Genomic DNA, 16,354 nt, shown 5'->3' on the forward strand with positions numbered 1-16,354 from the left:
GTTATCGCGCAATTCTTCTGACAGGATCATTTTATTTAGTAAAATATCTCACCATTCATTGATGCGGTCCAGGTCGCACGCAGGACCATATGTTTGGTCTAAAACGCGACTGCTCTCATGTTTTGCGCAGGACAGCAAATGTGAGTAAATTCTGTCATCTTTGCAGGACTGTGATATGAAGATTGTGCAATGTAGAATATTTTTAGCAACAATGTGAAAGTGAATAGCACATAACAGGCACAATACCGGTATAAACATGAATATCTATTGGCACAATATGCGTCACATGACTAAATTTACATCATCGTTTTTAAATACCACCGGTTTCACAGTCCACACTACAACGGGAAAACTGCGTTTTCAAATTTATCCGCTTTGGAGTGCGTTTTCAAAAACGCTTAGTTTTCATCAATAAAAACGCCGTCTCAGTGTGGACGGAAGGCCAAAACGGAGAGAAAAATATTTTCAAACGAAAACGTATTAGTGTGGACATGGCCTGCATGGCATGCATTTGCAGATCCTGAATGTTGTTTGTTTTTGATAAAGGACTGATAAGGAGCTGTTTAGTACTTGCTTTTTGCAAGTTAAGCTGCTCTATACTGGCACTAAGCTAAAAAAAGGCATTGATTTAGAATGCACTTCCTTTTATTACGCTCTGAGGACCTGTCAAATTATCTTCAATTATAATAATAGAGCTATTGTGTGTGAACAGAAGAGCTGCCATTTTTATCCTCTGTCTCCAGCCTTTGCCATTTATTGATTATGGCAGCTTTCCATTGTGTGCAGCATCAATATGTTGCCATGGACTCATTTCGATCAATAATAACATCAACCTTCCCATTACGGCCTAATCTAATGTAAAATTCATGATTAGGGCCCCATATGGGGTGGTATTAGCCTGATGGTTAAAGTTAAGGTATGCTTAATATATAAAGATTATATAGATTTCACGTAACAGTGACCAATTTTATCCCCTTGGTGAGACATTTTTACCCCAAGGCAGGCATACCCATTACTATTGATTTAACTTGTTTTAAAAATTCAAATAAACCCTTAAACCTGAGCCAACCTTGCATTTAGTGCATCTCATCCCTGCTTCACTGGTACTTAGTACATGAGTGATACATCATATCATATGGCTTGTTAAAGAAAGGTGTGCTATTACTTTCCACATTTGAGGAGAGGTGTGCTATTACCTTTCTCTAGAATATATGAAACTGTAGTTTTACTGTCTGACTGATAAATGCAAAGAAACAAAGTTATATTGACTTGGATGCTTATTTGAAATGATAAAATGGCTGGGGGAAATTTGTTAGAAAAGAGGTGGTTCAGTTTTTGTATCATTCATGTCACCGATTTCAATAATGTTATCTTCTCAGAAATTATTTGGGTAATAAGAGCCCTTGTGGCTTGATAGAATCAGTTTCACACAACGAAAAATAATGTTGCAGTAATCTTCAATTCGAAAACAGTTTCAGTCCAAAATGGATTTAGCGATTCAAACAGTGCTCTCAGCTCTGATAAGAGGCTCTAAACCATGATTAATCTGGCTATATCTTGTCTGAACCACTCGCACTAGCTGACTAAAAGTCTAAAGGTGCGGTCACAATTTTGTGGGGAAAATGGTCCGTTGTTAATGTAGAGTCACATTCAAATCAAGCAGCGTTCTGTTGGTCAGCATGGCGAATTCGTGTGACCAACATAAACATGAGTGAAATCTGCATGGGAAACTCTTTTTCCCTCACTCGAAACTCCCAAACGTGTGGTTTCCTATTAAAGGCTGTGTTTACACTGCATGTCTTAATGCACAGATCAGATTTTTGACCATATACGTTTCTTTTTGTCCATCCTGTTTACATTCACTTTAGACACGACTGGTACCCAATATCTGTGTTTACATTAATCACCTCCCAAAAGGATTCCGTTGGTGATCGCTTCACTATGCAACAGGGTAAACCCTCGGTTTTGAATGGCCGTACTAAAACTATTTTATAATTCACATCGGGTGGCCATGATTATTTACCAGTATGTATAAGTTAAAAGCTGTCATGGATGTTTGCAGCACAAAATCTGACTGAACGGATTTAGACTGGAAAATAGCGGTAATTTCCATTTAGCCTGTTTTTTTAGTAGCTCTGTAAGATTTTATTTTATTTGAAGGAATTAAAGAGAGAGAGAGAGAGAATTGCCTGCGTGCGTCTGTATGTAATAATGATGCTTGTTAGTTTGTTTACAAAAACAGCAAAGTTATCAACTAATTTGCTGAGAAATAGCCCATGATAAGCTTTCAGTAGCAAAGCTGTTGATTCACGTGGCAGAGGTTGAAAACTAGTTTCAATGCTCCTGAATGTTTGTGTGTGTGTGTGCAATTTCTTAAAGTCTAAACTAAAGTTTCCACCTTAGTAAAAGAATAAGCTGTGAGTTTTAGTGTGAGCACATTCAGGCACATCTGTGTCATAATTTGACATTAAAAAGCTATCTAACGTGTTGCCCTCGCCTTGTGGTGGCGAATCGTATATACGCGTTTACATGCAGGTCAGATGTCCAAATATTGAATATGTATCTGATTTAAAACCACATTTCGAAGTGGCTCAGAACGAATGCGAAAAAATCAGATCTCATGCGGATTTTTGTGTTTTAAGCATGGGCAACAAATTCTGATCTGTATCAGGCGTGATTCAAAAAATCCGATTTTTTTTTTTTTTTTTTTTTGCCAGAAATGACTGGATTTTGCTTGCAAAAATTTTCAGAGCAACTGTAAATGTGACCTCACCTTAATAGCCAGACCTATTTTGGCCTTTGTGGGTTTTTTTATGCCTTATTAAATTGGACAGTGTAGTTGAGACAGAAAACAACAGGAAGGAGAGAGAGGTGAAAAGGTCTGGCAAAGGACCTTGAGTCGGGACTTGAACTCGGGTCGCCTGAGCGACACTGACTAAAGTCTGGTCCACATTTTTTAGCTTATTCTGGCCAAGAATCGCCTACTTAAACATAAGCCGCCTGACTGACATGTATGGTCAGTCATGGTTTGTTTTGATCTTACAGTACATGCTGTCTAGTCATGGTTCACTGTAGATGCCTGTAGAACTTTAAACAATATATCAACCTATTACCTTGTAATCAGCCAATCAGGTAGTAAAAGTGCTTTCCAGTTTTCTATGCATCAGGTCAGTGGATGGACTGTGAACTAGCTGACTTGTGATACATAGTGGACATCTACACGCTGGAGGTAATGAAGAATACACACACCAAAAGCATTTCACCACATCCTCTGCAACTTTGTGCAATGAGAAACTATTGTGGAATTAGAAAGAATATCCAAAAGGTCAGGGGAACTGGGGGAGAAACTGGCGGCCAGATATGGATAAAGGGGTGAGAATCAAATCGATCCTGGGGTGCATTACTCAGCGTATGACCTTTTACTTCCATTTTACAGAGAGTTTCGCATAAGTTAAGACTCCCATATTCTTCAGGCATCCCAGCAGTGTTTAATTGGCATTCCTAAATAGTTTGGTTAATTGCTTTCTCTAATTTCACTCCTGAAGCTGTGATTTAAATTTAAATTGGACATGGTAATCACATCAATTAAAAACTTAGAAACACCATGGCCTTAAAAGAAATTATATCAAATAAATTTGAACATTTCTTCAAAGAATAAAGGTCTCTTTAGGGTCCATCCATGTTAACATGTCCACTTCAGAGCCCATCACCAACAGAAATAAAATGCCTCCACAAGATCAACCTTCAACCTTCCTCTATTGTTATGGAAAAAATAGCCAATCATGCCGAGCGAAAGCTGTATTCGGGTCCCCGCAGGTTAGAGCACTTATTTTCTCAATGCTGTTTATGAAAATGATTTCAGCCTTGCTCGACGAGGGCAGACAGGGCAGGGAATTAGTGTTGAGAGGCTGTAGGATTTGCTGTATTGTAGCGATTAGGTAATGAAGTCAGCCCTCTCTCCCTATAGACTGACTGTCTGCGTCTTCTGCAGGCTATAACCAGTAGTTATAAGTTATGATAAAATAAGCCTGACTTAATGGATGGCTGATTGTGTAATGTGGCACAGTGGTCTGTAATTTTTCATGATTGTGTCGTGCAAAAATCCTGTACCCCTTGGACTCCAACATGTAATCCACCACAAAAATGCATTCATATTCAAACGACACTTTAAAGGGTTAGTTCACCCAAAAATGTTTGTTCAAAAAAGTATTCTCGTCGCTTCATAACATTAAAGTTGAACCACTTTAGTCACATGGACTATTTTAACGATGTTTTTACTACCTTTCTCGACCTCGAAAATGATAATTGTCATGAGGAGGACAGAAAGCTCTCGGATTTCATCAAAAATATCTTTATTTGTGTTCCGAAGGTGAACAAATGTCTTACGGGTTTGGAATGATAATGACAGAAACTTCATTTTTGGGTGAACTAACCCTTTAATTGGGATAGTATTGTATAATATTAGTCTGGTTTTAAAATTTAATTGTAGATTACACTTTACAGTAAAGTTTGATTTGTTAGCATTAATTAATGTATTAAGTAACATACCAAAACTACCAAAGAACATTTTGTGCATTTTTTTAATTGATCTGGATTAATGTTGATTTAAAAATGAAATATTATTCATTTTTAGTTCTTGCTAGCTACTACATGAACTAATGTTAACTTATTAATCCTTTATTGTAGTGTTAAGTGTGAAGTACAATAATCGTACACTTTTTGAGAATTTAACATCATGGGATTTCAAGAGAAAATATTGGGTAAATGAACTGCATTTATATAGCGCTTTCAACAGACTCATGGCCACCAAAGCACTTTACATATTGCCTCACATTCACCCATTCATTCACTCATTCATACACCGACGGCGGTATTAGCCATGCAAGGCGCCATCCAGCTCGTCGGGAGCAGCTGGGGTTAGGTGTCTTGCTCATGGAATATCCACAATATTTATGTGGATTCCCATTACAGAGACTGGATTTTGCCTGTGAAAATTCACTGAACAGTGCTAAATGTGAACACACCTTAATGGATGAAACATGGGTTGTGAAAATCGTTTTATGTTGACTGTGAACTTGTAGGATTTCTTGCAAGGCAGCAAATAGAATTCCCCAAAAAGTTCCTTCAGCTAATGAAATCATTTTGGGGTGCAGGATCAAAAAGATTTTGTGCAACCTCACCAAAAAAATCATATCTCTGGTTGATTTATCATGGTGTTTGAGTTTTGCACATTACATTTTGACCAGTCCCTCTGCTTCTGACTTTTTCATCATTGTCTTACAGAGTATCTTGAGGAATCAACAAGGCTTTGCCCTTAAGCATGTTCCTAACACAAACACGCGAGACAATAGACAGAGTCCCAATGTGTTTGTTTTGTTACGAGTTGTTTGCCCTTTAGCCAGGGCAGAATCATTTCTGTACACATTCAGCCCGAGGTTGTCATGATCTGCTCTTTTTTTTTTTTTTTTTTTTGCCCCCTCCACATTCTCTCTCTACCTCACATTTGTTTTTCACTCTTTTCCCATGTGTTTACCACCCAGAGGTTCTCAATTGGATTACTGTGTGACAGCACTGCAAACAGAATAGCTGCAGGCGCCGACTTTGAAGGCTGTCAGAGCCATAAGTAAAGGTTTTTTTGCCCTCTTTCTTTCTCTAAATCCCATTCTACATTTCTTTCTGACGTTCATTCGTAGTTACATCGCTTTTTTACTTATGAAAACCTTCCTATACCTCCTACTTTTCTCTTTTTCTCTCTATTTTTGGCTAGTCTCATACATTACTTCATCGGTTTCTTTGTATTCATTGTCACAGAACTCTCCAAACAAACTCAATGTACAGTAGGTCTGATTAGTATTATGGGTTTTACTAGAGAATAGCCAATTACAGAGTTGATTGACTGGTCGTGTGTCCAGGCATGGTCCTGTACTGCTCATTACTTCCAGTCGCTCTCATTTGGTCTCTTGTTTTTCTGCTTTTACTCCTAGAAAGTTTCCAGAGTGGTATTGTGTCTTGCCAAGCAGTTTGTCAGAAGGTCCCTTTTCGTTGGCAATGGAAACTTGCACCATACTTCTTCGAAATGGCATCAACAGTTTTGAATTGTGTACAAAACATCACGTCTTCGTGTTTGAGGTGATTCCCCATCATATTTTTTTTTCTTGGGGTACGATTGAGGCTGGAAAAGCAGCACAGATTTCTATTCAGATGTGAGTAATCTGACTGCCAGGAGCGAGTCCGAAGGCAGAGCTTGAGTTCACATGAAACTGGATAAGACGAAATGCTTGAGCGAGTTTGTGAAAAGGGACAAACACAATAGAGATATAAATGGAGCAGGTTTTTTTTGCCAGTGGGAGATGTGACTCAACATTCATATTCATGTAAATACACATGTAAGGGAATTGCTCTTTGTTTTAGAAATCAAACAAAAGGGTTTGAATCAGTGCGTGTCATGATGAGCGACTCTAAAGGCGTCTTCAGTTTTGCAGTCATTTTCTCAGGCTCTTAAGCAATGAGCCGTCCTATAGTTGTTTATCGAGTCACTCCATCTAGATTTCGAAAAAAAGGGGGGTGAGAAAGCGAGAGAAGATTTAAATGTTTTTAATGTGCGAACAGCAGGTATGTTTTATTCATGGGGAAGCATATAATACGGTCCGCCACACACAGTCTTTCCCAGACTTTATGAGAGATTTATAAACAATCTTTAACTTTTGACCATTGAAGGCTCTATATTTCAGTATTGAATTGCAACCCTCAGGCTTAGTTTTGCTTTAAAAGATATTGGAAAAAAATTTGATAGCTACCAAACGAAACAGTTATACATTTGTATTTTGGCACGAGAGAGAGAGTTGCGTTAGTCATCCATATCCTCTGCTTGAGATCAAGACTGTTACATAAGCTCATTTCTAAAATCTAGTGAGCGGCCTTGCTATCTAGTACATACAGATAGAGGAACCTTGTAAGTGATTGTTTTGAATTGCTCCATTAAGGCCGCAACTTTGAGTTAAACACAAAGAGCATAGAAATGTTAGCATGTTGCTACGCTAACAGCGCAGTTTTATTGAAAGCATAAAACTGCATAACTGGGTTAGCATACTGAATCTAAAGCTACAAGCAACAACTGAATTTAACTTTGCACTGCATGATCTAATGTGACCAAAACTGAGCTTAGGTGTCAGTATAAATCCAAGACTTTTGGCAGTATTTTTCTAAGAATTACTGACTGCACTTTCCAGAAAGCTTTTAGTTATAAAAAACAAACAAACTAATATGTAAATTAAGAGCATTGAGTGTTTAACAGCAGTTGCCTATTAAAAACAAAAGATAAACAAAAGATGTCCTATGGCTATGTTTTCATTAGTATAGTTGTCTGATTTTACATTGAGTATTCAGAAATCTGACACTGAAGACTGAAAATTCAACTTTGTATCTCAGGAATGAATTACATTTTAAGTAGAAAACAGTTATTTTGAATGTTTTTCCTATATTTTTGATCAAATAAATGCAGCCTTGGTGAGCATAAGAGACTTTTTTTCAAAAACATTACAACATTTTAATGACACCAAACTTTTGAACGGTACTGTATATTCAAACAATTTTATAATCAACTTCTCTGCTTCATCCACCATCTTAAATAACCTTTACAGTGAGCTTGTTGCAGTGGATTCTGGGATTACCTTCTTTACAAAGAGTGCAAGTTATGCTTTACAATTTGGCCAAAGCAAGGTATTTTAAAGGGATTGTTCAACCAGAAATAAAAAATAATTTAAAATTCTGTTAAAAAAAAGAAAAGTCTGTTTTGTCCATACAATGAAAGTCAATGGGATCCGGTGCTGTTTTGCATCCCATTGACTTTCATTGTATGGACAAGAACAGTTGAAACAGCCCTCAAAATATCATCTAGTATATTCCACCAAACAACGAAAGCCATTCAGGTTTGGAATGACATGAGGATGAGTAAATGAGAACACTTTAAAGAACTTAAAGTTACTGCCTTACTTTTAGGACAGTCCTCATGATGTGGTCTAGGTAGACAACTCGTTAGGTTTCGGAACAGAGCAATAGTATGAGGTTATTGATCACCCCCCCTTGAAGTCAAATACGCCATATATAATCTCCAAGTCTTCCTTCATAACCTGCTCCCTGCTATTAGCAAGGCACCTCGGCCATTCTCCTTCATTCTTCTGCCAGGATTAATTCCTCATATTAGCTTTAATTACACAAATGGCTCTGTATCTTATTAATCTCTCCATTGCAGACGGAGCACAGCTTTGCACACCATTGGTTATAAATAATTGAATGAGATTTTAAACCACCAATTAAGTCAAGCAGCAGGGAGAGAGGAAATCCCTTGGTGGGCGATTCATTAGTAATAATGTTTGACATTTTCACCACCACAAAATGGAGGCATTGGACACCATTGTGTAATTGCAACTGTCTGCAGAGGCGTATATATCGACAAAACATAGTAATGTGGTACAGTTTGGACAGATGCGTATGAGGAATGTAAGCAAATAAAACTTTCTGAAACAGTTTGCTGTCTAGGTTTCCTACATTTAAAGTAGCACCAAATAGTTTTTCTCAGGTTACGGCTGTCAATCAACGTGAATTTATCATTTATTTTCCTTGCAAAACATTGAATACAGAATTTAATGGGTATCATTTTCAGTGTTATAATGAAGCAAGGGGACTTGTACGGCAATGAGTTCCTAATTGCTTTAATGAAAGCATTTTATGTAATTGCTTTAATTGAATTACATAATAAGAATATTTAATATTATATAAAAGTATTGAATAAATATTCAAATAAAATATAGAAAAATAATAAATATTACACTTAACATAATACAAATAATTGAAACATTGTCTTAAGCAAATTCATTGTCTATTCAGGATTTTTTTTTTTATCACTTTCCAAATAGGCAGATAAATATACAATGGAAACAATTATTCACTCTAAAAAATGCTGGGTTGTTTCAACCCATGTTTGGGTCAAATATGGGCAAACCCAACTATTAGGTTTAAAAAATGTAATTTAAAAAAGTAACCCAACAGTCGGGTTTGTCCATATTTGACCCAAACTTGTGTTGAAACAACCCAGCATTTTACTCAAAGAAAAGAATATGGCAATTTTTTAAAATGCAATTTAAAAAACTTATTACATACATAACCATTATTATTATGTATTACTTTAATTCAAATTAACAATAGCACAAATAAACATAACTGAACAAAGTTGTAATCATGTAAAATAACACTGCATAGTTACTTTTATAAATGAAAAGTAGATTAATCCTTATTAAAGCTACAAAGGTTATTCAGTCAGTGAGATCAGTGAGTAATTTTCTCTGTCTTAAGTAACATTTTGATTAACATTGACACAGACCGCAGCAGGTTTATTAGGCTGCTGTCACTAAGACCTAAATCACAGGTCCAATATACCGTTACACATGCATTTTCTTTCTCAACTGTTTACATTCACTTAAGACAAAACTGTTTATGGGGATATTTTGTAATAATTTTGTGCGTATTTGTCCCTTCAAGCGCAAGAAGGTGTGAAAGAGAACTCAATTCAGTATTGGCAGCATAGAAAGTAGCTTAGTTCCCTTTCACATCTTCTAGCGGAATCGAAATGCACGATGTCTTGAATGTCTTATCAAATCCACGGTTCTATGGGAATTTGGAACCGGTTCTTGATATCCAACCCTCCATGTAACTAAGCTTTAATTAAACAATTTTAAAATGCCATTTATTTTTCCATGTTGTAGGATTTGAATTGAATAATTTCCTTCATTTTAGTTTTGATTGGCACTCTTTTTTATGTGCCATATTTCTGCTGGACTAAACGGTTCCTCACATGTATTGTTACTCTATTGTGTATTATAGCATGCTTGGTTTGGCCAAGCGTAAACCAGAACTAGCCGTTTGTAAAGGATCACCTTTGAAAAATTTTAAAATACTACATAGTTCCTCTTCTTTAGTGCTGACTCTTCACATATTCTGAGTGTTATGATAAAGACATGGAGACTAGTACACAGTGTCTTGCATTTGGCCAGTTAATCTGACACGCATTCTCTTTGACCACTTTTACAGTTTTAGGCAGCACTGTAGGAAAAAGTGAGAAAAAAGCTTAACGCACACAATAAATGCAGAGATAATTGCAAAAATCGACTCATAACTAGAGTCTTATGACACTGACTTTATAACATAAGGCCTAGAGAGGTTAGTAAAAAAACAAACAGAATTGTCTACTTGCGTCAGAATGATTTAGCTAAATTCAGTTTCTAAATGGCACAGAGGAAATGAGCAGGCCCTTGTCCTCCCAGCATGCCTGCCTGTCTGTCACTTCACCTGCGTGTCCTTTCTGAGGCAGGAGGAAACTATTAATTTTCTCTACAGGAAAGTAAGCCACTTATTCACTGACTCATTCAAGTATTAAGAAGCACTGCAAGATATCAAATATCGTTGTTTTTTTGCCACCGTTTGAATGGGCTTTTTAATGGAACCAATGTACTACTATTCATGGACGAACAAGTAGGTACGTTTTAAATTTCAAGGAAATTTCAAGCCTTTTTTTTTTCTCTCATGTCCTTGTATTGTGCCAAGTTGAGCTGTATATTTTTGTATTGCATGTATCCCGTTTGATTCTTAAGGTAAGTACTTCCAGACGCCAAATGTCAAATGGACCTAAATGAGCACTTTCCTCAAATCTGAAAAAAAACAGTATAATCTCTACAGGTGTCCAAGTAAAAGCATTTTTATGTGGAATTTCCCTCTATGAGGTTTGCCTCCTGTTGCGCACCGATCTCTGTCATCTTACCAGATCATGGCAGTTTCGACACAGATATATTCCCCCGCCTCCTTGAGACGAGGCAGCTGAAGTGTCTTTGTTCTGCTCCATTACTCGCGGTTAGGAGCTGCGATTCATCTCCATCTGCTGCTTCTGTCGCGCCTCACCAACTTCGGTTTCCCCCAGACACGGTCACCGAATATAAAAAAAAAAAAATGAAATTACTGGAAAGTGAAAACTGAAGTGTTTTCATGGTCTCCTGTGCAGATTTGCCACTCTCTCAGCGGGGCCTTTTCTCTCTCTAATGAATCATTGTGTTTTCTGAATTTAATTGAATTTTGGCTTGTTACTTCAGTTCGTTCCTTGTTTATCTTTTGTCTGTAATATAAAGACAAGCTTGTGGAAACAAGTATGTAATCTGTATTAAAGGGGCTGTAGCCATTCAGGAACCTCCACCAAACATGAATTTACAAAACTGTTGAAGCAATTATAATAAGATAAAGAAAAGGATATTTAAAAAAAAATACTAGAACACGTGCCAAATTCTTAGAAACTTACTTTTTGTATTGACGTTTGTTATGTACAGTATTCAAGGTGTAAGAGATGTGTATAATGCACAAATTTTGATAATTATTAGTTTATAAACTATATTACATTTTTGGGGAGTTGCACCACGTGACATTTAACTATTTTAATCAACGCCATAAAAATGTTATTTTACTGAGAAATAATAATAATAATAATACAATGATTAATAATAATAATAATAATAATAATAAAAATGACAAATTACGCAATATTAAGGTTTAATTTTTTTTCTTGAAAAATATTTTAATTTAAAAAAATATATCTTGTTGTATCACAACAATGTATTTTAATTCAGAAATTAAAAACATTTTCTTCAAGTGGTGTATTGAAATGCATTAATTTTATGTATGAACTGAATTTATAATGCACTTTTAATGTATTTTTTAATTAATGGGTGTCATGCCATTGACATAATAATCTCAGTACTTCAGTATCTTTAGTATTAAGTATTATGTCTTAGCAATACTTGACATGAAAAGCTTTCTAATGTTCATCATAATGTACGGATGGATTCACCCTGTTCTTTCTTCCGACAGGGCTTTCTGAAGAGCGAGCGAGTGGCCCGCATGGTCCAGGGCGGAGGCTGTTCTGCCAGTGACTTCCGTGATGTCTTCAAGAAGAACATTGAGCGTCGTGTACGCAGCCTGCCCGAGATCGACGGCTTGAGCAAAGAGACTGTCCTCAGCTCCTGGATCACCAAATACGATGCCATCTATAAAGGAGAAGAGGACCAGCGGCGGCCTCAGGGACGCATGCCCTTCAGCGCTGTGTCCGAGCTCATCCTCAGCAAGGAGCAGCTTTATGAGATGTTTCAGCAGATCCTGGGAGTCAAGAAGTTTGAACATCAGCTGCTCTACAATGCCCTGCAGGTCAGTAGCAGCTGAGTTTTAAGGGTCTGTAATGGGGTTTTTTCCGAAAGTAATGGATGGTATTATATAGGGCGGTACAATAAATTGAAATAAAAGCAAAACCATGGATCTCTGCATCTGCTCTGAGTTTGGGTCCCTTTAACGTGCATTTGGGAAGACATGCGCCAACCAACTTCCCAAACATGTAATGCAGTGTTTGTTAACAGAAGAGGAGCTATATGGGCTCCCTGCAGTTTTCTTTCAAAAAGTTTGATGGTTTAACATTTGAAAATGAAGAAAATAATGGTGCGTTTGAAATTCCTCGTTCCCAGTAAGAACTTTTAACTGGAACCCCCACTCAAGTTGGAGTTGCGATTGGGAAACTCAGGGAAAGCACAACAATCCTGACTTAAGAATCTAATATGGCTGCTCAGCACATAAACCATAGTGAAACCGTTGTACTGTTTATTAGCACTTCTGTTTGTCTGTATCACAATAAACTCAGTGGTTCACACAGTACTAATCATCCTCTTGTTCATACAGATTACTCTTTGGACCAAATCTTGGGTTTAAATCATTGTGAAATGAAATTCAATATAAATTTATTTTCTAGAAAATATGTTGTTGTTTTTTTTGTTGTTGTTTTTTTTTTACTTTCTCTTAGACCAAATATGGCAGAGTGCTTTTGAGAGAGATCAAAAGTCTGGGAGTTTGGCCATGACGGCTTAATTTATGTGGCTTTTTGACTGACACCACAATTCAAAACATTTGTAAAAAAAGAACAGTCATAATTATCTGTTGTATTTGATTTTTTTCCGCAATCCTTCTTATAAATAAATATCTCAGGAAAAAAAAAAGAAATCTGTGAGTTTTCAAAGCAGAGTAACATTGATTTTTCATTGTTCTCTGACATTGTGTCATGTTCTGTATAGTGTTAGAAAAATTGCCCAATTTCCCTGAATGTCCTCAAAGGGGATTTTACAAAGGACAGAAATAAATTGTTGGGTCACAGATTCCTTTAGCAGATTTTTTGGACAAAGGATTCAGTGTTCGCCTTGCAATCGGAAAAGGTCCGCTGGTACCAAAACATTTAAGTCTTTTTGTGCTTTTAGTGTATAGTCAGTTTTTTTCCAAAAATGGAAGGGAATTGCATATTTTACATTATTGAGTTAAGGTGTAAGATATCCTTAATATTGAATACAATATTGTGTAGACATTGCATTTACACTGTGGTCACATTTATGCTGATTTTAGGAATATCTGTGGAATTCTGCAGAACTACAGTACCTTATTTTCCGGGGGAAAATCCGCATCTGACTGTGCGAAGTCACACCTGGTCAAAATTGCATTGTTGAGGGGAAAAAACGCACATATTTTGTAACAGTGTATCAGTCACATTTTATCATTACATTCAGAAATAATGTAAAATACCAGTAAATAAAACAGTATAAACATGTATTTTAGTTCCCTTCTCTCCACAACAGATCCTTAAATTTAACAGAATTCAGAACAGGAATTAAAAATATCCAGTGCATCCGGAAAGTATTCACAACGCTTCACTTTTTCCACATTTTGTTATGTTACAGCCTTATTCCAAAAATTGATTAAATTAATTATTTTCCTCAAAATTATACAAACAATACCCCATAATGACAACGTGAAAGAAGTTTGTTTGAAATCTTTGCAAAAACGAAAAAAATCGCATGTACATAAGTATTCACAGCCTTTGCCATGACACTCAAAATTGAGCTCAGGTGCATCCTGTTTCCACTGATCATCCTTGATGTTTTTACAACTTGACTGGAGTCCACCTGTGGTCAATTCAGTTGATTGGACGTGATTTGGAAAGGCACATACCTGTCTATATAAGGTCCCACAGTTAAAGGAACACGCCGACTTTTTGGGACTTCAGCTTATTCACCGTATCTCCCAGAGTTAGATAAGTCCATACATACCCTTTTCATGTCCGTGCGTGCCGTAACTATGTCTGACGCACCCACCGCTAGCTTAGCTTAGCACAATGACTGGAGGTAAATGGCTCCAGCTAGCATACTGCTCCCAATAAGTGACAAAATAACGCCAACATTTTCCTATTTACATGTTGTGATTTGTATAGTCACAGCGTGTACAAATAACAAGGTCACATGAGACACAGCCATCTTCTAACCGTATACATACTGGGAACTATATTCTCAGAAGGCGAAGCACTGTTGCTTCTGCGGAGTGATTTACTCCAACTCTGAGCGAACTCTCTGCTCCTCACCACGGGGCTTCTCAGGTGCTGCGAGTAAATCACTCCACCCAAGTAGCAGTGCTTCGCCTTCTGAGAAAGATTTCAAACAATCTTCTTTCACGTTGTCATTATGGGGTATTGTTTGTATAATTTTGAGGAAAATAGTGAAATTTAATCCATTTTGGAATAAAGCTGTAACATAAAATGTGCAAAAAGTAAAGCGTTGTGAATACTTTCCGGATGCACTGTATGTATAAACACACATTTTAGTGGCATTCTTTATAAACAACATTTATTACAAACGGCAAGCTTATACAAATTTATTTAAAACAAAACTGAAACATTCGACTAATAAACGTAGACTCGTGCATCTCTCTCATTATGCACAAATCTAAATGTCTCTTTGGAATGACACAGCACGTTTCAGATTTAACCGTACTTGGAGAAATGTTTCACATTTTATTAGATATATCTCAACTTAAAGGCTTACAAATGACAAACAGCCCAGGACAAAAAGCTTTCGGAATTTAATGATTTTTGACAATCACATGTTGTGTTAATTAGTTTTTCCCCATAACCACAGTAAGCAGTTTAGTGCCTTTAATCCTTTACCCTTTACCTTAATCACCTGAGCACAGGTGGCTTTATCCCATCATCAGCCACTTTCAAAACATCTCAGAAAGGTCAGGGGTTGATAGAAAATGGTCCAACTGGCTTGCCCTCCTGTTATCTTTCACTAGCCTTTCCCCAGGGGACAGGAGGAGTAAAAGAGATGTGGTGGGTGGTCTTTGCGGACGTCTCTTTTCATCGCAATTGCAGTTAGCAGATCAGTGCAATTAGGCTGGTTGAGCCCAACATTAATTGGCACGTTTGGCATCTAACTGAGATCTTATGGTTGGGTAAAAGCAGGGGACTTCACATAATGCTTAATATATCCTTTTTAAATCATCTTCAAGTTTGTTTGTTTGTTTGTTATTTACAATAATTTATTTTTATTTTATTTATTTAAATGCATTTATTTATTTATTTGCTGTTTTACTAGCTATTCTTCTATATTTTAAAATACTGTTCTGGGTTCAATACAAGTGATGGTAAATAATTTCATCCCTTCATTTGTAAAAAAAAACAAAACAAGCAAAAATCATATTTACGGTAACACTTACAATGGAAGTCTATTAGGCAAGTGTTCTGAAAGGTTTAAAAGCTGAAATATGCAGTGCATGGCATTAATTGTTACCTAGAATTTTTTTTTATTTGAGCTGTGAAACTGTCTTGGTCGTTCTGTTGTAGGTGGATGAACTCCATTGGTTATGCGATATAATTGGACAGACAAGGTTAGTAAGCAATTTTGTCATGCTAGCCTCATTTTAACACGTGTAATGTTGAAGTATTGTGGCAATAATATCAAAACAGTGTGTTTTAACATGAATTTAAGTGCAGTGTCTTGCTGGATAGACTTCCATTGTAAATGCATTATTGTAAACACAATTTTGCTTTCTTTTACAAACTGAGGGAAGAATCGCAATTATTTTATGTAGTAATCGACAGCATGTCACAAATGCTTTTGAGAGGCTTAACTTGTTTTGAACCTGGAACATTTCTTTGAATTAAAATGATCTAACATTTATATTGCTAAAAAAAAAGCAAAAAAGGAAAAGTGGGCGTTGCGCTGTTACACTACGTGAACTCACTCAGAGGCCAACACTGAAGAAAATGAATAGTTGAATAAAGTCGTTAGTTTTGTTTGTTTTTTGCGCACAAAAAGTATTCTTGTCGCTTGATAAACTTAAGGTTGAGCCACTGTAGTCACTTGGACTATGTCTTTACTAACTTTTCTGGGCTGGCAGACATCAATTACTTAGCAGCCTATGAAGGAGTGAACCAGCTCTCAGATTTCATCAA

At 36.6% G+C, this 16,354-nt stretch overlaps 1 protein-coding gene across 13 annotated transcripts in view; it reads left to right on the forward strand.

Moving 5' to 3' along the window:
• The window catches only part of cadps2 (Ca++-dependent secretion activator 2), a 137,440-nt gene that overhangs the window by 47,885 nt on the left and 73,201 nt on the right, over nucleotides 1-16,354 (forward strand). For all 13 annotated transcript variants that reach the window (XR_014603694.1, XR_014603695.1, XM_084094532.1 and 10 more), the window contains exon 3: nucleotides 11,908-12,240. Coding sequence is in view for 11 of the 13 variants with exons in the window: in XM_084094532.1 (XP_083950658.1) it covers nucleotides 11,908-12,240 (333 nt within the window). In the remaining 2 variants the exon portion in view is untranslated. The remainder of the gene's footprint in view (nucleotides 1-11,907; nucleotides 12,241-16,354) is intronic.

Source organism: Abramis brama (genome assembly GCF_963993115.1).
Source record: "Abramis brama genome assembly, chromosome: 20".
NCBI classification, from domain to species: domain Eukaryota; kingdom Metazoa; phylum Chordata; class Actinopteri; order Cypriniformes; family Leuciscidae; genus Abramis; species Abramis brama.